Source organism: Vicugna pacos, unplaced genomic scaffold, assembly GCF_048564905.1.
Source record: "Vicugna pacos unplaced genomic scaffold, VicPac4 scaffold_143, whole genome shotgun sequence".
Classification (NCBI taxonomy): Eukaryota; Metazoa; Chordata; class Mammalia; order Artiodactyla; family Camelidae; genus Vicugna; species Vicugna pacos.
The window spans coordinates 63,742-90,739 of record NW_027328823.1 but is presented as its reverse complement, the minus strand read 5'-3'; the positions used below and the strand labels follow the sequence as shown (position 1 = coordinate 90,739).

The following is a 26,998-nucleotide window of genomic DNA, read 5'->3' as shown; positions in this document are numbered from 1 at the left end:
GGGATTGTATAATGACAGGAAGAAATAGGAACCCGGAGATTTTCTGGACTAAAACACGCTTTGGTTCCTGATTCAGTGTGTTCCATTACAGAATTGATGAGTTGTGTCTATTCTGGAACGTCATTGAAATAAACGTTCAGCCTATATGTTAAGGGCTTTGTTTAATTTGGATGGAGGACTCGAGCCGGGATGACAGCCTCTCAGATCACTCTGAGGGACTGCTCCCAAGAGGTAGGGGAGGAGCTAGGATATATAGAAGCTTACAACAAAGACCAGGTAATTGGAACAATAAAATATTGCTTGTTATCTAAAGAAAACCAGATATCTCAAGTTCAAGTATTTACTGCTTTTCTATGTATGGTGAGAAGCAAACATTTGAGTCATTGAATTCATTCCTTTGGCAAGCCCCTGGCTATCTAGGGCCAGTATCCTGTCCTTTCTTACTCTGAGTCTGCTCAGAGGGCACCACTGTGAGTGGCTGAGAGGCCGGGCTGTAGGCATGTACTCGCTGGGGGTTGGCAGCAGCCGCTGATGACTCGGATTCAGCATTCTTTGTTTACTGTCATGGTTGCAGTATTTTCATGCACATTGTAGTATTTTCATTCACAGTGCTCCCACTTGGTCCTAAATTTGACCAATATTTTGAGAGAAATTTCATGACCAATTTTGTCCCACGGTGCTAGGATGGCTCATTCCTAGTTCAGGTGAAGAATCTTCTAAGTTGCCATTCAAGGTGTAAGTTTTTTTTTGTCAGACCCTGTTGATACTAAAAGTTCTCTGGATCACCTGTCTTACTAGTCTATTATGATACAGAAAGTGTTTACCCATCTTTGCTCATTCCCATAAATAGAATCACACTATTATATTTATTTTATTCAGGGTTATAAATTTTATCTGTTTCTTCAAGATGTTTAGCCATCATCAATCTTGTGGGCCTAGTTACACATTGGGAAATGTAACAGACAACAATTTTATAAAATAGACAGGATATAAGTAATACAGCTAGTAACGTTAATAAAGTCACGAGTAAGAATTTAATAGTCGAGAAGTTGTATTTTTGGGTTAAAATTTTGCTTGTGTTTCTGAGTTTGATCCTATGAGAAAGTTCATATTTATGGTCAGGGTCAGAGCAGGTATTAATTGGCCAGTTGAAATCTCCCACCTTGTAAGATCAACAGTGGCCTAAACAGAACTATAAATTCTTTTTAGAATAACGTTTCTGAGGGCTATCTAATTAGAGCCTTGGAGTAGGGAAACCCACCAAGGTAACACAGAAGTACTAGACATAGGTAATTTATCATAAACTTAACAATTGGAGTAGATCATAATCAAAGGTTGGAGAAATTATCAAAGTAATTGGTATACAGTCCTGGTCCGGTGTCTTGGGTCAGCTGTCTAGCTCAGATGTCGTCTTCTTCTCATCCTGGTCTGGTAGCTTTTTCTCCATTTGGGCATTGTTTTAAGGTGAGCAGCACTCGATAGGCCAGTGCAGTGCAGGGGATGTTTCAGATAGGAAATGAATCGGAGACTCTGTTTCCTTCAGCTTTGGTGTGTATGGTCTGGTAAAGAGTACCTGAAAAAGGGTCCTTCCATTCAGGTTGGAGACAGTTCTTTAAGTCATGCCTGTTGCAGTATGTATAATCCCCTGGCTGCAGGTCATGGGGCATTGGAACTTTACCCAAGGATAGATTTCTGAGCTTCAGAAACAAACCTAGAGTATCCTTTTCATAATTCAATTAAACCTTACAGTAATGTGACATGACAGCAAGGAATAATCTGGGAAGTGTCTTAGTAAATATGGACCTCAATTAACAAAACTAGAATTTAATATCCAGTAAAATATAATTTATTTTCTCTCTTAAGTTACCCTCAGTTTTCTCAAATATAGCCAAATCAAGATTAATTTTTACAAGTTAAGTCTGATTATTTGATCATATAGGCTTTTTTAAATTGGCTGTGTTGGAAGTTTTAATACGGAGTCTCAGGGTAGAATGTTAAGGTTTGCTAAGGCCAAGAAAGACACGTCAAGGCTTTTCATGGGTTTCTGCCTTACAGATTTAGGTAAATTCTTTTCTCTTTAAAATCCTTAAAATATCTTTATACTCCTATATCTGTTAGGAGATGATCTCCCTAATTTGTTTGATAAAGCCACTGGGGACCTAAGTGTTTTTAGTCTCTTGAGGGATCAGATAGAGAGAAAAGATAAGTGTTCCAAGTGTGATTACATAGGTATAATTTATCAAATTGCTGTGAACCATAACTAGCTTAAGGAGAAGAGATTCTTTACGTCTGGGAAACAGGTTAAAAGCCAGTAGTATTTCAAACAATATCAAAAATTATAACCATATTCAGCAGGTTAATCAGTCCCTTGTAACTAATTCTTTTAATGAGAGTTTTCATTAGAACTTTGAAATGTCTTACCCAGTTTAGTTCAGTGCTATAGTGTGAAATTTATTAGGAATCAGTAAATCTCCTTGAAGAGAAAGCATTTTGCAAAACCATCAGAAGAAAACAATTAACTGTCTATAAATGACAAAAATTTAAAAGCATGGTTAAACACCGTTACACTATAATCAATAAAGAAATCTGTTCACTATACCCATAATTATCACTGGTAACATTTCAGATATACCAGAATTTTAGGGAGTCCATATAATTTCTACAATATCTATATTAATAATATTGTCTCATTCAATATAACCTTAGAAGATTTATGATTCATTTGACAATTCCATGTTATTTAAAATGTCAAATGAAACTTTATAGTTAAAAATCTCTCTTTGGGATGTTTCAGGGGCCTTCTGTAGCATCCCAAACTTAACTGGAGATTAAAAGAATTTTAATTAATTAAATTAATTTTTATTTAATTAATTAGAATTTTATATTTGGGGAGCTTTTTGAAAGATTTCAGAACACTTGATCAGATAAACATATAGATCACTGTAAAGTAGTACTAATTCATTAACAAGAAAATACGTCAAAAGTAAAGGCAGAACAGATCAGCTAAGTGGTATAAGAAGTTTTACAATCTGTTACTGAAGGAGGATTAACATTTTAAGAAAATTTTTTCCACTTAACAGAGAGAAAAACAATTCTAATCTTGTACCAGCTTACTTCTAAGATTCATTTACGTTGCCCAATTTGTTTCTAAACTTAGCCAATTCTGACCATGTACAAAACTCTTCCCTCAGGGTTCCTTTTCCACAAGCCTTCCACAGCTTTCTATACTTATATTAGTGTGTCCCTTATTTTTCTTCTATTCAGAAGTAACCAGGTTCAGGAGAAAGTCACTATTTTTCATTAACAAAATATAATTCCATTCTTATATCTTCCTTTACGCATTTATATTACTTTCCTAGGATACTGAGATCATTCCCTTACTAATAGAGACTATTTCAGTGTGGCACCAACCATTTATTAATATTTCTATATACCTTTAGTTTCACTGTAAGAGGAAGTTAAATGTTAAGTAATTCGTATTTCAATGTTATTTTATCTGAAAATGGCATAGCTATTTAATAAAATCTTGTCATTTAACTTAATTTAGCACAACACTAGAATTTAAAGATACCAGACACTTAGAGATTATCTTAAACATACATTTTAAAAATATATTTTAAATATTTACCCAAAGCTCTCATCTCATTTGCATTTAATTTAATTTAAATTTTACCACAGCACATTACTTTTATTTTTTTTTTGACAAATCTGCAACAGATATAACAGGATCTTATTTGACTTTCATTAAACCTAGGTACAGTAAAGGTATTATACATAATATTGATGACTTTAAAGATGTCTATATTAATTAGAACATACTTAAACTAAACAATATCAAATATTATCTTAATATTGCATATTTTCCATTTCACATGACGCTGAAAGTCAATTTGTTCAGTTGTTATTTTAAAAATACTTAATGTTTAAGCTCTTATAATTTTACGTCAATTAAGCAGAGCTCTATGACTTTGAATTTTTTTTCTTTAGCAGTAGAAATATCTCACTTCTATAATGTGTACACAGGCTTATAATCAGAAAAAAGCTAGAGATCTCATAGCTTCACTTTAAAACTTACTTATAAGATACGTATAATAATAGTTGGAGTAAGCTGAATTTGCTTGCTCAAATCATTAAGGCTTACTATTTATGAAACAGACAGTTAAAATTTCTTCACAATGTCTGAAGGACCCTTCAGAGTTCTGAGTTCTAATATGCCAAAAATTTCTTGGCCTTAAGGTTTATTTCGTTGAGCTAATTAGACTCAGTCCTAGGTCACTGTTTGTTGTATTTATATTTCTGATGTGCAAGACAAAGACACTGTCTTCCAGGTCCCCAGAGAACTGCTCTCTCACCCAGGCCGTATTTTATCTCCTTAAATGGCATTTTTGTATCAGTGAGAAGAGCTGTAAACAAAGAATTCCATGTTTTAAAACTTTAAGGCTTACTTAAATATGTCTTCCAAAACTTGCATAAGGCATTTAGTAAGATCTCTTTTCCTTGTGTTATAAGTTAAACCCAGGGTAAACCTGTATTTTTTTATTAGCCACTCAAATTAGTTTTTAGTTTTACATTATATTGGACGGCTTATGTAACTATATTGGTTTATTTTAATTTGTTCAATTAATATTTTCAGAGGGACAGATATGTGCCTAGCCTTATAATACCAAGAAGGGGAAGTGTTTTTCCTCTTAAACATATGTATCCCACAACACAAGCAAAAGTTTTGTATAAAGACCACTTAAATATACCAATTTCACAAACTTTTATCTCAATTTTATTAAATCTTATACCTTTAATTTTTATATTTATTAAGTTTAATCAATAATTCTTATTTCTAGAAGGAGTGCCAGAAACCTTTTTTTGTGTGTGTGTGCATTGTATATAATTTTATAGAAGTCTCTAGGATGCCCAAGATTCAGCCAAAGAGCTTAGGCACTTCTCAGTTTTTAATTTCATTAATTGGTCTGTTATCCCAATTATTGGTCAAGTATTTCAGTCTATATATACATATATTTCAAACTGTGGAAAGTAAAATGGGCTTGTTTGAACTTTAATCTTGGGGGGGAGTAGGTGAACTCTTTGGCCCTTTTTTTTTTAACTTTACGTTGTGTAGTATCAAAACCCTGTATGTAAATCCAAAAATGTCCATTTTATGTATTTGATTCAAAATAACCATATAAAAATATTTATCCTTTTGGGATAAGCCACTTATTTTTTTTTTCGACATTTTTACAATCATTTTTCCAGTTATTCAACCTAATTAACATTAATTATTCTAAGTTTTTATTAGCATATCTAGAAACATTTATCAGAAAGGAAAACACAAAAGTAGCTTTTCAAACCAGTTTTATTTTTTTAACTAAGTTCTTAGGTTAACCATTAGATATATTTTTCTACATTTAAACTTGATTTTAATAGAAACCATAAAACAACTGTTTATAATGAGATCTCTTTAAACTTTCACCAATTAAAAAGTTTTTCCAAATTAAAAAATCCATCATATGGCCGTCAATTTATATACAAATATAATATATATATAGTGATTTTAAACCAATAAGATGCAGAGGCCCTTCCACATGAGAGTCGGGGTGTTGCCTAAATAAAATTCAAAGGTTTACTCTCCAAAAGCTAAAAGCCTTTGTGGTCCAGGCTGATGCAGCAAAGTTTAAGATGGCAAAATATCTGAAAATTGGTACAATCAAAGAATTGCTTAGAATCCCAATTTATTTGCGTGGCCACCATATGTACACAATACTTGAAACTTTTGTATGGTGGAGTCCAAGGTTTCCTTTAAAAAATAAACTAAACATACATATACATACATACACACACTTAAAACACCCAGAGAAAGATAAAACATTTACATTTCAAGGACACAGGAAGAGAAATCCAAGTTACCCCTAAAGGGGATTTTGTTTTTATAAGTTCAGAATTCCAAAAAATGTTTTTATCAGGCCTGGTTAGTTATTTTCAGAGTGAGTTTTTTTTTTTTCTTATTCCCAATTAATGTTGTAAATTTTGTATGTACATAAACCTGGCTGGGGTAATAGTTGGAGACTGGCAATCTGTCATTTCTTTTTCTTTTCTTTTCTGTTCTTTATTTTTTTTTTTGAAAGTTCTATTCCCCATTGTAAGGTTGGGTTCTCAGAATAAATTTGCTAGTAAGATTTCCCACAGGGACAACTCTGTGTCATGAAGTCTTTGTGTCTACCACTCCTGGAAGATTCTCTGTCACCCGAGAAAGCTGTTACCAGCCAGGAGGATGGTCCGAATTTTGGAGTTGAAAGTTTCCTCATAAGAGTTTTACTTTTATCCTGAAAAATTCAATGGAGGTAACCAAATTGAGGAAAATATTAGACCAGACTCTTACCTAACCACTCAGTCCTGAACCCAGTGTCTTTCTACTTGGACTCACTCAGGATGTCTCCACTGGGTGAGTATTTTCCTCATATGTTTCCACCAGCCCCACTTTGGACATATTCTCAAGGTGGATATTTCCTGTTTTCTTTCAACCAGGCCCCACTCAATATGTCTCCACTGGGTGGGTAATTCACCTCAGTTTCTTTCAACTGGAGGGCCACGTACCTGGATACACCGCCAGATAAAACTTAGGATCATCAACCGATATGTGAGATCCGAGAACCTAGAGAGACTCACCCAAATTCATCTGGACTCCCCGAGGAGGTGGATGGGCACAAAGGGCCACTGCTGGTACCAAGGCTCCGGTTACTTGGAGAGTTCAGGTGGAGACAAATCTGCTGTGGTGCTTCATGGTGTCCAAAACTGTTGACTGAAATACATGTGCAGCCTAAAAGTTAAGAGTTATGTTTCATTTGGCGGGAGGACTCGAGCCAGGATGACAGCCTGTCAGAACTCTCTGAGGGACTGCTCCCAAGAGGTTGAGGCAGAGCTAGGATATATAGGAGCTTTACAACAAAGACCAGGTTGTTGGAACAATAAAAGATTGCTTGTTATCTAAAGAAAGCCAGGTATCTCAAGTTCAAGAATTTAGTACTTTTGTATGTGTGAGAGGAAGCAAATATTTGGACTCACTGAATTCATTTTTTAGACAAGCACCTAGCTATCTCGGGCCAGTAGCCTGTCCTTTCTTATTCTGAGTCTGCTCAGATGACACCATTGTGAGTTGCTGTAGCAGCTGAGCTGCAGGCCTGTCCTAGCTGGGGGGTGGCGGCAGCCTTTAATGACTTGGTTTCAGTATTCTTTGTTTACTGTCATGGTTGCAGTATTCTCATTCACATTGTAGTATTTTCGTTCACAGACTGATTATGGATAATCTGCAACCTTGGAAAGCAACCGAGATGGAATTACTGCAGGTACCTTCTGCTTTAATAAGCCGTGTGCAAACATAAACAGGGAGGAAGCATACACTTGGATTTGGAGGTGTAGGAAAGGGATCCTGCACATTGCAGGAGAACGCAATGCAGAATTCCTTAAGTCCACCTTTCTTTACTGTAGTGGTTTCTGAGAACAGTTTATGGTAATTAACCAACATTGACAAACTGCACAAATTGCATTTAAGAGCTGGCCGGCTGAAACTTGTGTATTGGAGAGGTGGAATTCAAAGGCAAGTGGTCAGGTGGATTGGAGAGAGATGGAGCCAAGGCCTGGGCCCAGATTCCGGTTTAAATTGCCATTTCTTCACCATAGGGCCTTGGAATAGAATTCAAAATCTCTTAACCTGTTGGTGAATCTGTGAAATGGGCATAATATTCGTTTCACCCTGGGATTGTTGTAAGATCTAAAGAGTATTATAGCACACATGAAGCACTTAACCCACTGGCACTTAGCAGTGTTCACTGTGTGGGGCCGCCCCGCTTAGCATGTGTCAGAGCCGTAAAGGCAGCATTTGTCTGTTGAGGATGCACTTGCAGCCCCTTGGCTAGGTTATGAATTTGGTGATTTCCTATAATCCTTGTAATTCTATGTGCCATGGACAGTTATTTTCATGGACAGATGAGGAATCTCATGGTAAAAAGACTGTATAATTTGCCCAAAATCAGACCATAATTTTGGGTGCAGAGGCCTCGGTTCAGCATGGGCCCCTGGGCCTTCTGCCCTCTCTGTTCAGCACCAGAGCCAGATATGGAGTCGGCTGTTTCCCTGCCCAGAATATCCGGCAGGCCGCAAGACACATCTGGCCCTGTGCTGCTTGAGCAAAAACTCCGAAGGAGAGACAGTTACAAAAGGGATAAACATAAAAACAGACGACAGCAAATTGTGATCAGCTCTGAGAAGGAAAGGAACATGTCTCGCCGTGCAGAGCTGGGAGCTTTCCCGTCTGGGCTGCTCTGGGGGTGTTCATCTCAGCTAAATAAGTTCTGCTGCTGCACCAAGGCAGGAAGGCAGGGCGCGTGTGGCCAGGTAGACAGGGCCTCGTTGATCATACTCATTCCCCATTAAGCGACAGTTGTCTCGGGCACTTAACTAATAAACAGATGTTGGCCATAATCATCACGCACTTTGCTTGGTAGTTTTATTGGCCCCAGCATTGAGATGAGGTCATTGAAGCTGGGGAGTTTGCTGCATGCCCGTGATTACCTTGCAAATACCCCAACTGTTCTTTCAATCTAGACTGGTGTGGCTGTCATGTCCCAGCCCTGTGAATGGCATCGTGTAGCTTCTCCCAAGTGGCCCAAATGACTGACATTGATATGCTTAATTCGTTGGAAATAGTATGTGACAATAATAGAAAAAGGTAGTAAGAAATTGTTTGGAAAACTGGAAAAAACCTTTTCTTCCCCAGCTGGGGGAGCGTAACCTGTATCACTCACCCTACTCACTGCCTGTCACCTCCTCCCCGCCGACTCCGTGTTCATAAGCCACACTGAGTCTTGGGAGAACATTTTGCCTCATGACACTTTTGACTAGGACCTGCAAATTCTTTGTCCCTGGTTAACTCTCTCTTCAAAGCCATTCAACTTTTTTGCAGGCTCCTCCACTCAGATGTAAGAATAGCCTCTTTAAACTTCTTGATGCAGCTCCTTAATGAAGATCTTGTGATGGAAACCTAGCCAAAACTGGGATGTATGCATATAGTGACTGCAAACTCAGCACTTTGTTAGTTCAGAATCAGAGGGGTGAGTGACTCAGGAAATGCTTTTTTAAGGTAACAAGGGGAAAGTGAAAGGACGCAGGCTGTGTGAGAAAGAAACATCTCAATCACAGCCAGTAAGGCACCTGTGTTCAGGATGGGGTGTGGCGAGTGCAGAGTTCTCACAAAGAAAATAGTGGTGTGATGGGAGCGAGGACAGTTGGGTACTTTATTGGGGAGGAAAAAAAGTGGGCTGAACATTTCCTTGTTGAAAAAGAGGATTGTGACATGATGTGCTTGTATTTTGGAGAGAAGGGTTTTGTGGGGAGAAGCCTAGGAGTACGCTGTATGTCTGGGGAGTCAGCACAACAGAGAAACACAGAGAACCGGGCAGACCCCAAGACCCATGCTGGGGGAGAGACTGCCCACCAATTGGAGCCCTGGAGGCTGCTTCTGTCCCTTAGCTGTGGCCTCAGACCTCCCTTCACAGCCCAGTCCTGTTGATACAAGAATAAAAAACGTTGGGCATGAGAAGGGCTGTGTCCCAGGCTTTCATTGAGCCCCTGGGATGTGCCCCACCAGATTTTGTTCCTTAACTTCATGCAGTAAAGAATTCAAGAGCAAGCCAGTGTTGAGTAAAGGTAGATTTATTCAGAGAGATACATTGATAGGCAAGAGAAACTTCACGAGGTGTGGGGGTTTGATGCTCATATTAGAAGTAGGTACACACTCCACACATTGTGGGCCTTCCTCAAAGAGGGAGAGAGAGTGGTGACCGCGAGGTGGCACTGTGTTGCTTGTTTTCTTGGGCTTGGTGGTTTCATATGCTAATAAGTAGAAGGACCAGCCTTAGGGCAAGGGGCTAGGATTCCCAGGGAGTTGGCCATTTCCCACCCTTTGACCTTTTGTGGCTAGCATTGGGACTGCCATGTTGCCTGGGGCATGTTATTCACCAAGTTACTATTACAATGGATGTTTACTGAAGCTCAAGATCTGCTAGAAGTTAAATCTCTTCATCCTGAGCCTCAAGGCCTATTGGGGTTTGAATCCTTTAACATTTTGATGTTAATTGCTGTGGCCTTCCTTGAATGGCTGTGCTCTTCCCCCTTCCATCCTGTCTCACTGTGATGACACAGAGACAGCAAAGGTCGGGCCCTACCTGTACTCCTGCATTTAAAGGTGGGAGGTGTGAGGTGGGCTTATGATGACCCTGAATGGTAAGAAAAATGTTTCAGATTTTCCTACGTGAGACATGGGGACCTGACAGCAACCTCCGCAGATTTATCTCATGGGCATTATCGCTTGTGTTGTTATAGAAACAACAGGCAAGCCAAGAAACAAGTATAACTCACAAGGTTGTAGTACTGAGATTTATTTCGCTGGCACGCTCAGAGGGGCTTCATTTCCAAAGCTCTGAGCACCTCCAAGACGTGCACATGAGGTTTTATAGGGTTAATTACAAGTATGGGGCTATTAGCCAATATGGCTCAAACAACAAAAAGCAAGGAATCAGTACACTGAAGCTTATCAATTTGGAACAGATCCCTTTACTGACAATTGTTGTCCTTGGATTTACGTGTTAGCTTATTAGCCCATTAAACTGACACTAAACTTCAGGTTTACCAGGTAGCTCAGCAAAACTTAGATCAGTAAACCGACACTTATCACACTTAGATTTGTGACTTAGCTTGTTAGCCCAGCTGGGGTTTTCCTTCACAGTGTCACTTATATTTTTTATTTTTCTTTTTATCTTTTTTTAAGTATTTAACCCAAATTTAATATCAGGGTTCTTTGGGAAAGAAATTTCTCTTTATCTTTTCTTTGGGGTTCTTTTGGGGGGGAGGTAATTAGATGTATTTATCTGTTAGTGGAGGCCCTGGGGCTTGAACCCAGGACCCCGTGCACGCTAAGCACATGCTCTACCACCGGCCCCTTCATCATTTTCTTTTTGCTTTAGCTGCCAAGAATCTTACAGCTGAATTTGTAGTCGGCCTTTAACACTTGCCCTGACTTCATGGAATCCATTTTTATGAGTTTATCTCCCCCTGGTTTCATTTAAGTATTGAATCTCCATTTTCTCTTCACTCTCCGTTTTGCATTTTTGTTGTTATGGTTGTTAAGCTGTGTTTAACAGAATTGTTTAAATTCTCTTTTAGCAAGAGGCTGAATGTAAATAAATATGTAAGCAAACAGCACAATTAAATGCTTTTATACATTCTGAGCTGTTTAGTAGTAACTTAAAAACCGAATTGAATATTAAAGTGATAGCATTTTAAAAATATGTTTTAATTTTTCATAAAAATATAGCTGATTTAAAATATGATATTAGTTTCAGGTGTACAATAGATGCTCCATTTATAGTTACTGTAAAACATTGTCTGTATTCCCTGTGTTGTAAGATACATCCCTCTAGCGTGTTTACATTACATGTTGCAGTTTGTATAAGAAAGTTGGGTAACGCAGAGTCTGGAACGTGGCTGTGTATGACTCAGGTTCACGCTCACCCTGCCTGTCAGAGCTCAGGCCTTCACTCCTTTCTGCAGGGGAGCGAGTGGAGGCAGCTCTCATCAGCGCTGGCACCACCCTCTGAGTGGCAGTGACAGCAGTGACTGTGTGTGGACGTGCAAATTGTTTTTCCAAGAGCTTTATATGCGTTTCTGCATTTAATAATCAAAGCCCTCCTGTGAGGAAGCGTTTTAAGTTTTTAATGCATAATACATTTTATTTTGATATTGATAGATTTCAAACCTCTGGAAAATTTACAGTAGTACAATAAACGCTTAGATACAGTTCACCTTATAGGGCACTATTTGGCTTTCTGTGTCTGGCTTATTTTAGCATAAAATTTCAAGGTTCTTCCATATTGTAGCCTGAATCAGTACTTTATTCTTTTTGTTTGATAATATCCTTTTCCATTTTTTTTGGTTTTAGTTTATTTAAAAATATTTTCATTGAAGTCTAGTCAGTTTATAATGTTGTGTCAGTTTCTTGTCTACAGCACAAGACTTCAGTTAAAAAGGAACATACCTGCATTCATTTTCATACTGTTTTTAAACATAAGTTACTATAAGATATTAAATATATTCTCCTGTGCTATACAGTATAAACTTGCTGTTTATTCTTTACATACTCAGTAACTGCAAATCTTGAACTCCCAATTTATTCCTTCCCCCACCCTCCCCCCTCTGGTAACCACAGTTTGTTTTCTGTGACTCTGTGTCTGTTTCTGTTCTGTAGATAAGTTTATTTTTTTGTTCCTTTCTTTTTTATTTTTTTAGATTCCACATGTCAGCAATCTCATGTGGTATTTTCCTTTCTCTTTCTGGCTTACTTCACTTAGAATGACATTCTCCATGTCCATTGATGTTGCTGCAAATGGCATTATTTTATTATTATTTTATGGCTGAATAGTAGTCTATTGGACAAATATGCTACAACCTCTTTATCCAGCCATCTGTCAGTGGACATTTCGGTTGTTTCCATGTCTTGCTATTGTAAATAGTGCTGCTGTGAACATTGGGGTGTAGGTGTCTTTTTTAATTAGGGTTCCTTCTCGATATATGCCCAGGAGTGGGATTGCTGGGTCATCTGGGAGGTCAAGGTTTTGTCTTTTGATGAACCTCTATACATTTTTCCACAATGGCTCCACCAAACTGCATTCCCACCACAGTGTAGGAGGGTTCCCAATTCTCCGCAGCCTCTCCAGTATTTATTGTCTGTGAACTTCTCAATGATGGCTATTCTGACTGGTGAGAGGTGATATTTGATTGCAGTTTTGATTTGCATTTCTCTGATAATGATATTGAACATTTTTTCATGTGCCTACTGGCCATTTGTGCGCCTTCATTGGAGAAATGTTTCTTTAGGACTTCTGCCATTTTTTGAATTGAATTGTTTGTTTTTCTTTCTTATTAAGTGTAAAAGCTGTTTACATATTCTGGGAATTAAGCCCCTAGCAGTTTCATTTATTGCAAATATTTTCTCCCATTCCATAGGTTGGTTGTCTTTTTGTTTTGCTTACTGTTTCCTTAGCTGTGCAAAAGTTTGTAAGTTTAATTAGATCCCTCTTGTATATTTTTGGTTGTTTTTCTATTGCTTGAGTAGACTGCTCTAGGAAAACATTGCTGAGATGTATGTCACATGTTTTGCCTTTGGTTGCTTCTAAGAGGTTTATAGTGTCTTGTCTATATGTTTAATTCTTTAACACATTTTGAATTCATTTTTGTGTATGCTGTGAGGGAGTAGTCTAACTTCATTGATTTACATGCAGCTGTGCAGTTTTCCCTGCACCATTTGCTGAAGAGGCTGTCTTTACTTCATTGTATGTTCTCACCTCCTTTGTCAAAGTTTCAATGACCAAAAGTTTGTGGGCCTATTCTTGGTAAATGTGTTTATCCGTTCATTGATGGATGGATATTGTTAGTAACTTTTGGCTACTCTGAATGATACTGCTATGAATATTGATGTGAAATTTTTATGAGAATATGTTTTCATTCTGTTGGCTGTACAGTTGGCCCTCCATATCTGTAGTTTCCACTACATGGATCCAGATGGCTGATTGTAAAGGGACTCGAACATCCTTGGATTATGGTATCCAGGGTGTGGGGTTCCTGAAACCAACCCCCCAAGGGTATTGAGGGATGACTCTACATATAGGAGTGGAATTGCTGAGCCGTATAACTCTAAGCTTTTGAGGAAATACCAGGCTTCTCCAAAGAAGTTGCACAATTGTCCCTTTCCCCTTGCCGCATATGAGGTTTCTCTGCCTCCTGAACGACATTTGTTATTGTCCGTGATTTGGTAATAACCATCCTAGTGGGTGTAAAATGAGATCTCATTTTGATTTTGATTTGTCTAGTGATGTTGAGCATCTTTTCATATGCTTATTGGCCATTTGTATATGTATCTAAATTCGTGGTAAATTTAAAAATTGGGTCTGTTTTATTGTATTGTTCTGTTGTAAGAATTCGTTATATATCCTGGATGCTACTCTCTTATTAGATACATGTTTTGCAAAATTGTTCTTCTATTCTGCACATTGTCTTTCACTATATTTTTTTAAACATTAAAACAATTTCTTTACAGGGGAGGTAGTTAGATGTACTGATTTATTTTATTTTTCTTGCTAAGCAAGCACTCTCTGACTTGAGATACCCATTTCCCCTGTCATTTCACTTTCTTGATGATGTCCTTTGTAAGAAAAGGGTTTTAATTTTGATGAAGTCCAGTTTATCTGCTTTTTTCTTCTATCACTTGTGCTCTTTGTATTGTATCCAGGAAACCAAAGCCTATCCTAGGACCACAAAGATTTATACTGTGTCTTCTTTTAGAAAGTTTATAGGTTTAATTTTTACATTTCTGTCTGTGATCTACTTTGTTTTAATTTTTATTTGTTATATAAAATATGGGTGTTCAGATTCCAGATTGATTCTTTTGCCTGCAGACACCCAGCTGTCCCTGCACAATTTGTTGAATAGACTATTCTTTCAATGGGGTGTTTTTGGCCCCCTAGTGGAAAACTGTCTGTAAATGTAAGTTTTTCCCCGTGGGTTTTTATTGTGTCTCATAGATTTATTTATCCAAACTTATGCCAGCAACATACTGACTTATTACTGTAGCATTTTACTACCTTTTAAAGTGAGTCCTCCAACTTTACTCTTCTTTTGCAAGGTTGTTTTGGCTATCCTGGGCCCCTTGCACGTCCATATTAATTTTGGGATCAGTTTTTCAATTTTTGCAAAGAAGTCAGCTGGAATTTTGATAGGGATTCCACTGTATATGTAGATCATTTTGAGGAGTCTTAATATTTTTAATAATACTGTCTATCATTCCATGGAAATGGGATGTCTTCCATATATGTAGATCTTTTAAAATTTATTTTGGTGATACTTCAAAAAGTTCAATGTACAAATCTTGTAAATTTTTGTTAAATGTATCTCTCATTTTATTTTTAATGCTGCTGTAATTGGAAATGCTGAGTTTCTTATGGGTGGGACTATATATCAATCTTCTTATTTCTAGAATTCCTTAACAGCAATTACCCTAATTATATATTTGCTACTTAAATCTATCCACAACAATTCCCCACCCCGTGTTATAAGAAACCAAGACCCAAGTTAAGCTACCTGAACACCTATGTGGAAATGTGAAATGAGACCCTTGGGTGGGGCTTTGTGCAGATGATACTGGAGCTTATTCAGGATGGCTTCATCGTAATTTCTTTTAAACAACCCTTTCGGTGTATTTAGTCAGATACATTAAGAACATGCCCTTTTGATGTGCGGAGTAGCTAAGACTATGATTTTCAAATAATTTCTAATGAGAGTGTTGTTCTTGAAACCTAATTTGCATCAATCTTTGAAGATTTATGTTTCAGGGGCTTTGACTAAAGAACACCTGTCTTTAATCAATAACGACAACTAAATGCTCAAGCAACATGTAAGAGCTTGAGCAAACTGCCCCTACCCCATAGTGCTGGGTGCCTGCAGCTGCAACTGGAGTCAGCGCTTACCTATCCCAGTACGCTTGTGTTGATCTGCTCAAAGTGGTTCGTCCAACAGTTTGTCAGTAGTCTGTTGGACAAAGTCATTAAAAATTGATTGAAGGTTGCTGGAATGCAATATAATCTTATTAATATTAATTAAGCACATATTGAGTGCTTATTGTATGATGGAATTGTCCCTCAGCCTCACATGAATATTATTTCTCATAAAACCTCACATATTTCCTTGTTAATCTCACTTTACAGATAAGGAGACAGACAATTAGGTCTTCTCTCTTTTGGGGGAGCTCATTATCAATGATGGGAAGTTATAAGGAAAAAGATATTGATTCATCATGAGAAAACATTTTTCTGAGGGTCAGCAAAGAAGAAGATGAACACTGAAGAAGGTGATCATTGTTCAAGTGAGACAAGCCCTGGGTTGTGCGGAGTCAGCATCCCTGTCCTAGAGAAGGCACGTGTAGAGCTGCGTACTGGGTGAGGCGGCGCGGCCGCGCAGGGAACGCGGATGCTGGGCCGTTGGGCTGTGCTCAGGCCCGGTGGGGCTTTCTCCTAAGGGCAGTGGACCATCATTGACAGATTTTATGTTGGAGAGTGGGGTGCTCTCGTAGTTCACTTTTGTCTTGTAGAGTGCTTGGAAACATTTAGAAGGCTTGGCAGGAGGTGATGTGATGAGTCAGAGTAGGGTGGCTGCGAGGTGTAGCAGTGTTCAATTTTCAAGTTGTTTTCAGGCCCAGGCTTGTGGCTCAGTAGCCGTGTCAGTTTGAATGACGCACTCAAGGAAGTGAAACAATTTATCTAATCAATTGAAGCAGTGATGTACCCAATTCCCAGGACTGTTGTGGAGATCCAGTGAGATAACGTTTGCAGTGTGCAGCATGGTCCCAGCACAGAGTCAGTGCTGAGTGAGTGCCAGTGAGTATCTGGTAGGTCAGGTGTGGGTGGTGGGACTCGGTGTCTGAGGATATCTGGGCCCTGAAGGAGGGGTCCATTCACATCTGTGAGTGATGGGTCTGAGTTGGGAGAGGCACGGAGAACTTAGCCCCGGACCAGAGGCCCTGGGCAGGACGGCTATTGGAGGAGCACCGTGAAGTCAGCTCTTTGCAGGTGGAGTTGGAGGTGCCCTTGTGACATCTAAGTGCAGTGTCACGAGCTGAAAGAGGAGGTCTGGGCCAAGGCTGTGCATTTTCGAATAATGTCAACTCCTGAGGACACCGAAGTATTGATCACTGAACGGAAGTCATACTTTACAGGACAAATGAATAGTAGTATCACCTCTGTCATCAAAGCTCACGTCTATTTATTCATCACTCAGTTTGCTAATTGGGTACTTACAGAGCTCACTTCACCGTCCTCCCGTGGGCTCAGGCTCCACAGAAAAGAGCTGGTGTGTCTTCCTCTTTTCCAGAAGAAGACACATTTAGCTTGTAGCCTTTTGTACCTCGCCAGACTTAGGATATTAGTTTGTTGGTTTAATTGTATTTTCTGTTGGCCATGTCCTGACAGGAGAGAAATTTTACCTCATGGTCATGTTTCAATTAGCTGTTACTGAGAATTGCTGATCTGATACATAGTGTATGTATTATATTAACTTTGTAGAGTAGTTATCATTTTTCTGTCTTTGCCCTTTAATTTTGATTGCCCCTTCAGTGTTCTATCCTTTTTGGGGCCTTATTTTTTTTTAATTAAAAAATGTCTGTTAACAGTTAAGAAAACAAAAACAAAGAAAAAATGCACATGGGAGCTAAATTTAGAAAATGTCTAGTGTGTTTTCTATCTCGGCAATGGAGGGTTCTAGAAACTCGTGAAAACTTTCATTACACAAGTTCCTTAAAATGCTGATTAAGAAATAAAACCTTCCTTCCTCATCTTTCAAGCTGCACAACAAATTGTCAAGAAAGTGAGGGGAAATTCTCAGAAGCCAAGACAAATGAGAAAGCAGGGTTTCTGGGAGATATGTGAGCCTTAGAATCCCTGGGGTGCTGGTTCGATCCTGAACTGATTTTCAGTTGCCTTGACAGGAGGGCAGGATGTGAGCCCCAGGCCTCTGACACTAGGAGTTGGATGGGGGATCATATTATGGGCCAAGCCCATCCTGAGGATCTTGGTTTACTAAAGGGTGAAATAGGAAAAAAAAAATTCCTCAAGGCAAGAAAATAAGGAAAGTCAATTTTGTTGGAAGAGGGGAAAAATAACAAATCCAAAGTAAGGATATAATTTAAAGTTGTTCTGGCATTAGAGTGACCACAAACACCTGGCAGAAAAGCACAGATACTCCTTGATTGATAAGTTGTGTTTTGAATGAATCAGTGAACAGCCATTCTGAAAAAGGCCTCCAGAGTCTTGTGGATCAAGATACTGGACAGCAAACACCTCCCTTCCAAGGTCTCATTCAAATAACCAGAAAGGTTTTAAAGGAAAGAAGCCATGATCATAGTTCTATTTATTAACATTTCTATATGCTACGAATTCAGAGGTGACTATGTAGTTGTCTCCTCTATTATGGACCTTACTTTCTCTTTGGGGAGACAAAATGACATAGTTGGTAATCTTGGTGGAGGGAGGTGTTAGTCTGTTGCACTTAGCCAGGAGAGGAGATTAAGAAAACAGTGAAGGGTGGGTGAAATTTTTAGCTGAGGACAGTCTTGTTCACTTGGCTTTTAATTGCAGGCTCAATGAGCTGTCACTGGAGGGACTAGATCTTACAGAGGATGGACTTAGCTCAGGCCTCATTGGAATGGACAAATGAACCTGGAGAAAGACAGTCAAATCTGTGCAGACATTAAAGTTCACTTGAACGTGCTGCATCCCTGAGCCAAAGATAGGACAAATATGCAGCAATTCTTGAGGACAGAAGAGTGGTTTTTAAGGTTCTCCAAGAATGAATCCCATGGAACCGAGATGGCCATTTGTCAAACTGAGACTTTGTTCTTTGGACGGTGTACCCAGCAAGGGTATTGGCCTTTTATATGTTTCCATTTGTCTTTAATACATGTCTGTTGATGAGGACATGGGCACAAATGTTTGACACCTTGTCGAGGCGATTTTGGATACCTGCCTAGAAGCACGGGCACAGTTGCGGCTGCTTCATACATCTTGCAGCCCGTCCCTTTCCCCGGCTCCGTGATCACGGCAGAGTGGTTCCTTGTTGACCTGTCCGTTTCCTCTGTGACATCATAACCCATGAAAAGACCGGAGCATATTAACTTGGCTTTGTTAAAGTCAAAGAAACAGATCAAATATGGAGTCAGATTTGTTCTTTCCTATTTCAGTACTACCATGGAGATGGCAGTTTGGGCAGCTTTTTGTAGTGTCCTGGAGGCTTTCTCTCTCAGCTTCTGGGCGCCTCTATTGAAAACCCTTCATTGCGGTCTGGCCTGCTGGTAATGCACACTGCCTGTTTTGCCCTGAAGATGTGTTCTGTTTATAAACTCATCTCTACTCCTTGGAAAACAGCTCAAGAAAAACTCAGTTGGTTTTCCACCAGCCATGGGCAGGGGTGAGGTATACCATGTTATTATTTCATAAAATAATAGTAATAATAGTAATAGTAATAGTACTAGAAATAATAATAGTATTATAATAATAATAATAATATAAAAGAAGTCTTAAAACAGGACTGAGCACACTGGAGAGTGTCAATAAATGCTTTCTGGCTTAAATCAAAACTGATGACTTAGTGATTCCATGGCTGCTGTATTTGCTAAGCTAGTTACTCCTTTGCTCCATTACACATTATTTTAACTGAAAAAGAAATGCAAGCAAATGGTTAAAAAAAAAACTCAGACAGAGCACAAAAATACACAAGTGAAAGAAGTTTTCCCTCATCCTCTGTTCTTTCAGCCCTGTCTGGAGATGCCACTGTTTACTATCTTTTGGGTGCTTTTCCAGATATGCTTTGCACATTCCCACCTATGTATGTAAATTCCTTTAAAATTTTAGTTATTTTTAACTTAAAGAGATTTAAACCCTCAAGTGGCTTCTGCCCGGGTAATAGAACAGAACAAATCTGACTCCATATTAGATCTGTTCCTTTGAATTTAACCCTATGCTCTGTCTCCTAGGCTTCATCTTGCTTGTAAAAAATTGTTGCCTAGAGCCTGAAATACACAGGAGAGCTTATTCTGAAGCTCTGACCTTTAAGGATATTTAACACTTTTTCATTCATTAAAAGATAGCAAATTGCAGAATAGAAAATACCGTTTGTTTTGTTGGAGATTTACAGGGATCTGACCCACGCAGATAGCTGTAAGAACAAATGATTCTAACAAGAAGGAATTCCTACACTAAGAAGTTTGCAACAACCAAGCGCGTAGGAAAGGAGCCTGAATTGTGACTTGGGGAGATGGTTTTCCAGAACATTAGTTTGCCAACTAGGTCTACAGAAACTTGCTATTCCAAGCCCCAACATCTGGTTTCCAAACTTATTGGCCTGTCCTGCACTGAGGAGAATGAATTTGGACTTGGTAACACTCCTATCTACCTAGAAAGCTGGGCACTGGAGCTGAGTGTTATGGAAACAGGCCAGCCAAGAAAAAAGCACCAATCGGAGTGCTGGAGTACTCAGAATTATTATGCCGGCGGGCTCAGAGGGGCTTCTGCTCCGAAGTTCTGAGCACCTCCAAGACGTGCACATGAGGTTTTAAATACTTCAATACAAGTAAGGGGATATTAGCCAATAAGACTTAAAGAACAAAAAGCAAGGAATCAGTACACTGGAGCTTATCAATTTGTAATAGATCACGTTACTGACACTTGTTGAGCTTGGAATTACGAGTTAGGTTGTTAGGCCAATAAACTGACACTAAACTTCAGATTTACGAGATAGCCCAGCAGAACTTAGATCAGTAAACCGACACTTATCACACTTAGATTTGTGACTTAGCTTGTTAGCCCAGCTGGACTTTTCCTTCACATGAGGACAGCTCTCCCACCCCCAGGAAACCACTGTGAGCCCTTGATGTTTCCACTAGGGTGGGGTATGGTTTACCCAGGAGGGATGGGGACTATGCACCAACACTCAGGCAGTCTGCTCTGTCTGGGGCTCTGATCTTGTACCACACCACTCCCCCCAGCCCAACACCTGGGACAGTGGAGCTAAGGCAGTGATCCTTCCTGCCTGTTTCCCAGCGTGTAAAAGGGGAATATGTGCTCTTCCCAAGGAAGTTCTGAGCGACAACACCTGCGGGTGCTTGGTTCTCAGAGCAACAGAAAACCCAGCTCCGCATGGGGGCAACGGGTGTGATCCCCGTAGTGTTTCTGCAGAAGCATCTGATGGAGGGCTGGATCAGGGAGGTAAAACATGAGCTGCGAGACTTGAACGGTTACAGAAGGGTACAAAGGTAGGCCTGCCATCTCAGGGTGCCCTAGAGGTAAAGTTTTTTCTCTCCAACTCCGCTACGACACTCCCCTATCCAGACCCATCCCTTCTCTGCTCTTCCTGTCCATCTGTATCCCTCCACTTTTCCCCTCTTCTCCACCCGCTCCCATCTTCTCCCTCCCTCGCTGTCCCACCTTCTCTCGCAGAATCCAGAGGATCCATGTCCCTCCTGCGCATGCGCTGTCGGTGCCTGGTGGTCCGCTGGTTCGAAGCTCCATGTCCAAGCCGGGGATTGGCCCCAAATGCTTCTCAACTCTGTCGCCCGTTAGGCCTTTGGTTCCTGCCTGGGGCCGGGGCTTCTGGCTGTGGAAGTGCAAGGTGGGGGGCTCCCGGGAAAGGGTTCAGGCGGCTTCGGGAGGGTGATCTGCCTTTCACAGCCCCCAAGGGCGCCAGTCAGCCCCTGTTCAGCTGAATTTCTCTGGCCAGACCCTTCTGACAGCACCACCTGCCCCGGCGCCCCGGCCACAGCTGTCCAGGTCCAGGTGTGCGCCTGCCACCTCTCACGCAGCCGGGATCCCCTCAGTCCACGGCTGGCGTCCCCTTCCCCTCTCCCGCCCGTGAGTCCTCTCCTCCCGGGCTTCCTCTCCTCGGCCGCCTGCCCGTCCCCACCAATGGGCGGGCTGTTTCCCGGGTGGGCGTGGTCTGCGGACCTGGACGGGAGCGGGCGGCTTATGCTGGTGCTGGGGCTGGCCTCCGAGCGGGGCTGCAGCCCGCACCCCCCCTTTCCCTCCCCCCTAGGGCTGCCCTCCTTTCCCTTTCACCCTCCCTCAGGACCAGCTCAGTGGCGTGTGTGCTGCTCCCGGGGCTGAGGGCCTCTGGCTGTAGCGCCCAGCTTCACCTGGTGGAGTCGGGAAAAGGGAGCATCAGTGCTGAGCAAGCTTCTGTCTCCTCCCTCAGTGTTTCTGCCGCAGGTAAGTACCTTGAACACTTTCAGGTGTTATGATGGCGGTGCTTGTTGATGTCACGTGTTTTTATAGTGAGAGGGATTAACAGTGGTGAAAGCAGGGCTTGGTTCTGTTAAAAATGAGCTGAAGGCATGAAGCTGTGATATCCTCCTTCCTTCCCTCTCCAAGGGTGAAACGTGTGACCGTCGATTTTAAAAAGACAGTTACAGTCCCTAACTAGCCCAGCCCAGCTAGTGTGTGTTAACAGGAACAGCATCACCAGAGGCCTTGGAGACCCAGGGATATTGCAGTCCTAAAGAACTCCTGGCACAGTTTGGTTTGTATTGGTTTTTTGTTTTTCTTAAATTGTGGGACAGACTAGTGGTATAAAAAGAAAAATATTTGTCAAGAAATATTTTTTCATATAACAGCGTTATTGTGATATAGTTCACACACCATGAAGTACATCCATTTAAATGGTAAAATTCAGCAGCTTTTAGCATATTCACAGTTGTGCAACCATTATTATTCCAGAACGTTTTTATCACTTCAGAAAGAGCAGTGGAAATTAATGACCTATCCACCCCTCCCCAGTGGTGGTTCTAAAGAAATTTCTTGGCTAATCTTGACCATAAATTCACTTGTTATATTCCAAGAAAAATCTGGTAGGAATTCTAATCAGAATTGCAATGAATCTGTCTATCAAAACAGGAAGAATTAACGTCTTTATGGCACAAACTTCTTCTACCCATGAATATATTTCGGACCCTGTATTTTCCTCTGTCCAGAGCCTGGCCCATGGGAAGTCCTCACTACTTGTTGGGCTTGTGAATGATGAGATTCTATACTTCGTTAGTTGCAGCTGTAGCCTTTCACAGAAGAGAAAAGTAACCTCAGTGAAACAAGTGACTCTCTGATGGTCAGAAAGAGTGACAGCCATTGCTGGAGTGATCCAGTGGACTTGGTGTTTGCAACCAGAATTCTCCACCACCTACAGCTAAGGGGATTAGAGTGTTCTTTTATTTTTTCTTAATGGCATTGCTTTTATTTTTACTTATTTTTTAAATTATTTTTTATTTAAGTGTAGTCAATTTACAATGTTAGTTTCAGGTGTACAGCAGAGATTCAGTTATAAACATATGCATATGTATATATATATGTTTTAGATTGTTTTTAGTATAACTCATTACAAGAAATTGAATATAGTTCCCTGTGTTATATAGCAGGTCCTTGTCATTTATTTTATATTTACTAATTTGTATCTGTTAATCCCTCCTTTCCTGCCTGCTAAATACAGTTTGCTTTCTATGTCCATGAGTCCATTTATAGGAGCACCATTTTTCCTAGTAATATATGCTCTTTGGCTGCTTTCAGTTTCAGTAATTCCATCTTATCTGTGGGCGCTTTTCTTCTGGTGGTCTTTATGTGGTTTGCACACGTGGTAATAGAGATCTTTATTTGGGAGAACTCCAGGTCTCGTGTAGTCCCTGGTACAGAATGCCCACTGAATTGATGATTGAACTGGGAAAAAAACACAGTAAATGCTGGAATTTCCACTATGGTTGAGAATTCCAGGTTTCAATAACCTGTTTAGACAACCTTAATATTGGCTGCACCCATACTGGGTAATTTGGTGGACATTCATGGTATGGTGGTGTAGAGACGGGGCCTTATATTCTTCTTCTCTTTCTATTTTCTAACACTCATTCTCCTGGGCCTTCCAGATCCTCCCCCAGAAGTGCCCAGGGCTGGCTTGGTGCTGCACTGAGGCAATATTTGTTAATAACGCCCTTTCCTCTTCTCCTCTGAGCCTCCGTTTCTTTCTGTGCACAATGAGCGCTTAGACTAGATAAATACTTTTCAGTTTCTTTTAAAGCCATGTTTCCTTTGAGAAACAGAAAATGCAAATATCTCCTCTCAACCCAACCCTTTAGATTTTGGTATGTCCTCCAAGGAGTGACATAGCTCTTTGTGAAAAATTGATGTGATTTTGATTGCAGGTGACACAGAAAAGACTCTTCAGAGATTTATTGCAGGGAGAGGGCAGGAAAGAGGCAGTATGTGACACTTTCTAGTTTGAGCAACGGAGCAGGGACTTGGATTTAAATACGGTGTCTGACGTGGCCTCTCTCTAATCTTGTAGAATGTGATAAACTTCTCTACCTCAGTTTCTTGATGTGTCAAGTTGGGGTGATAATATTTTAAGGCTTCTGTGAAACATTATACAAATAAGACATTTGTGTCTCGGTAGAAACAAGATCTGCTAGGGATTCAGGGATTTGTTTAAAAAAAATTGTTGTCCATAGCACTCTGTCTGTGTGTATTTAGACGTTCCTGGAGGGTGAGGGTGAGTCTAAAGTCCATTGTGGGACAGGTGGCCCATATTTCTCCGTGTCCCAGTTTACCCCCTACTCCCCAGTCCTCTTCCTCAGTCCAGGATGAAGTTCCCTAGTAGATTTACACAGAGGTCTTGTGGAAATGGCTTTTCATTTTATTGTTTCACCAAGAAGGGCTGCCATCATGATCTCTGTGGTCAGGTTTTGAAGGGCTGCCATCATGATATCTGGTAAGAATTCTATGCAATTTGGAGTTCCAATTTAATGAAAAGAAAAAAATTACAAATAGAAAATTAGAACAAGGGTGGTGACAGGGGCTCTTTTAAGTGGACACCATTAGCTTTGTTAGCTTCAGGCGCTGTGGCCTGTTGCCACGAGGACCCATCCTCTTGCTCTGAAGTTGGAGGGACTAGTGGGCTCAGTGGGAATGTTAACTGAGTGTATCTCATGGGCTGGGCATTGTCCTATTTGTACTGTGTGTTCCTTATTTGAGACAGTGAGCTCACCTAACCTCGATAACCTCTTTAAAATATTAGACTTTTAATTTTGAGATGTAATGTAGATTCCCATGTGGTAGTAAGAGATTATATGGAGAGGGCCTATGGGCCCTTTGCCCAGTTTTCTTAATGGTTCCATCTTGCAGTGTTGGGGTACAATTCATTACTGACTCACTAACAATTTGAGGTTTGTGTTATTGCCCTTATTTCTATTCACGATTAAACTGGGGCTTCGTGAAGCACGCAGGCCTGTCCAGGTCACCCACATTGTTAATGCAGAGTCGGGTGAACGTGGGCTTGGGATTTCCAGGCAGTACCATTATGATGGTTTGTGGCAGGGAGCAGCATTCACTTTGCTTGTTTATTCATTCATTCAACAAACATTTATTGAGTAAACTCTGTGGGTCAGATGCTTTCATAGAGTTATCTGATTCTTCAGCAGTACTGAGAATCAGGTAATGTTTATATTTTTTAATCTGAGAAAATTAGCTCTGAGAGGTTATAACCCCCCCAAAGGAAGTATAACTCATAAAGGAGGGATAGAACATGTGTACAGTCACCTCCTTTTATGCAGGTGGTACCCTATGCATTTTACATTTTCAAACATCCGTAATCCAGATATATTCTTGTAAGGCAAGGCATTTTTTAATTGAAGTATAGTCAAGTTTACAATGTTGTGTCAATTGCAAGGTGTTTTTTGACTTTTGAATTAAAAAATACTTTTTCAGCTGGGTAATTAGGTGTATTTACTTGTTTCATTTTTAAAATGAGGTACTGGGGTTTGAACCCAGGACCTCGTACATGCTAAGCATATGCTCTACCAATGAACAATACCCTCTACCCCAAGGCAAGTTTTCTTATCCATTATTATGAAGCTTAGGAGTTCAAATAAATTGAATAGGAATCCAGATCTTTTGATCCTACTGTGGTCCTTTTCTTTATATTCTGCTGAAGGGGGTTGGGGAAGCATTTCCTTTGTTCATTTCTTTATTCAGCATTTTTGAGCAGTGACTTTGCATCAGGGCCTTGCTAGGTGCTTGGAAATAGAAAATAAGAAATGACCTTTCTCTGCAGAGGCAGGAAGCCTAGACCAAAAGCTGGGTAATGTGATCGAGCTACAGTAGCCATATGCAGACTCTGAGGACAAACTGTACCCTTGGATTTGCTTTGGCTTCCCTTGTCTTCTGGCTGGTACACACCAGGTCACCGCAACCCAGATGGGCCCGTAGCACACAGCAGAGAATGTACCTCGATCTCCTCCCCCTCTCGGCAGGGCCTGCAACATGAGCATCCCTGACTACGTGCAGTGTGCTGAGGACCACCAGACTCGTCCCGTTGTGGTCCAATCCATAGAGATCATCTCAGAGGAGAATTTCTTTTGCATCTATCAGCTACTCACCTCGGTTAGCCATATCAGCCCTTGTGGCTCCCAGTGGACACTCTGTATCCACTACAGGCACCGCTATGTGCCCGAGAATCGGTGGAGCGTCTTCCAGAAACACCCCAAGGTCGTGGGCCTTGTCACCATTACCGAATGTCTCTCTGCCAAGGCCTTCGAGAAGCTCCACATGCAGAGGAGCTGTATGGCACATCGCTTAATGACTCTCAGCTTTTTGTCTTTGTGCAGCATGGGGAGGTAGCCGAGCAGACGCGCACCGACGTTGCCTTCAATCTAAGAGTACTGCAGGGTGGTGGAGAAGAGGATCGAGGACTTCACTGAGTCACTCTTCATCTTGCTCAAGTCCAAGTGGCTGGATGGTGGCCCCAAGAATTCTGGGGACAAGATCCCCCTCCCCTACATCCCGTTTGAGAAGGAGGACTTCATGGGACTGGACACAGACAGCAGGTAAGTTTACCTGGAAGCCAGTCCACCTTGGCTGTGTGCTGGATTGCTTCCCTACATCCAGAAAGGGATCAGCAAGGAAGAAGTCAATCTTGTAGCCAAGGGGGGAGGGAGGTGCAGCCCGCCGGTTTCCAGACATTTCAAAGTGAATCCGCCTTTATTTCAGAGAGATCCTTTTAGGGTTAGTGTGGACACTTACTCCCGCTTTACAGCCAGGAACATGGTGGGACCCCTGGAGTTGCTGTCCAATAAAGTAGCCAAAGCCACTGATGCTAGGAGCACTGGGGAGGAGGCTGGACTCAGCTGAGATGTGCTGTAGGTCAAATGCACATCAGACGCTGAGGCTTGTCTAGTAAAAGTACATAAACTATCTCTTTACTTCCTATATTGATTACATGTCAAAATAATAGTATTTTACATACAGTAGATTAAGTAAGATCTGTTCTTAAAATCACATTCTAGTATTTGTTTTTTGTTTGTTGGTTTGTTTCTTTGTTTCAAATT

The 26,998-nt window shown here is 40.6% G+C and overlaps 1 protein-coding gene across 1 annotated transcript in view; it reads left to right on the top strand.

The window, feature by feature from the left end:
- The window catches only part of LOC140695116 (uncharacterized), a 66,235-nt gene extending 39,738 nt beyond the window's left edge, over positions 1-26,497 (top strand). Inside the window, exons 10-14 of the mRNA XM_072958021.1 lie at positions 21,081-21,252; positions 21,361-21,416; positions 21,706-21,845; positions 22,008-22,155; positions 26,279-26,497. Of these exons, the coding sequence (XP_072814122.1) occupies positions 21,081-21,252; positions 21,361-21,416; positions 21,706-21,845; positions 22,008-22,012 (373 nt within the window). The 3' untranslated portion in view covers positions 22,013-22,155; positions 26,279-26,497. The remainder of the gene's footprint in view (positions 1-21,080; positions 21,253-21,360; positions 21,417-21,705; positions 21,846-22,007; positions 22,156-26,278) is intronic.
- Positions 26,498-26,998: the final 501 nt, after the last annotated feature.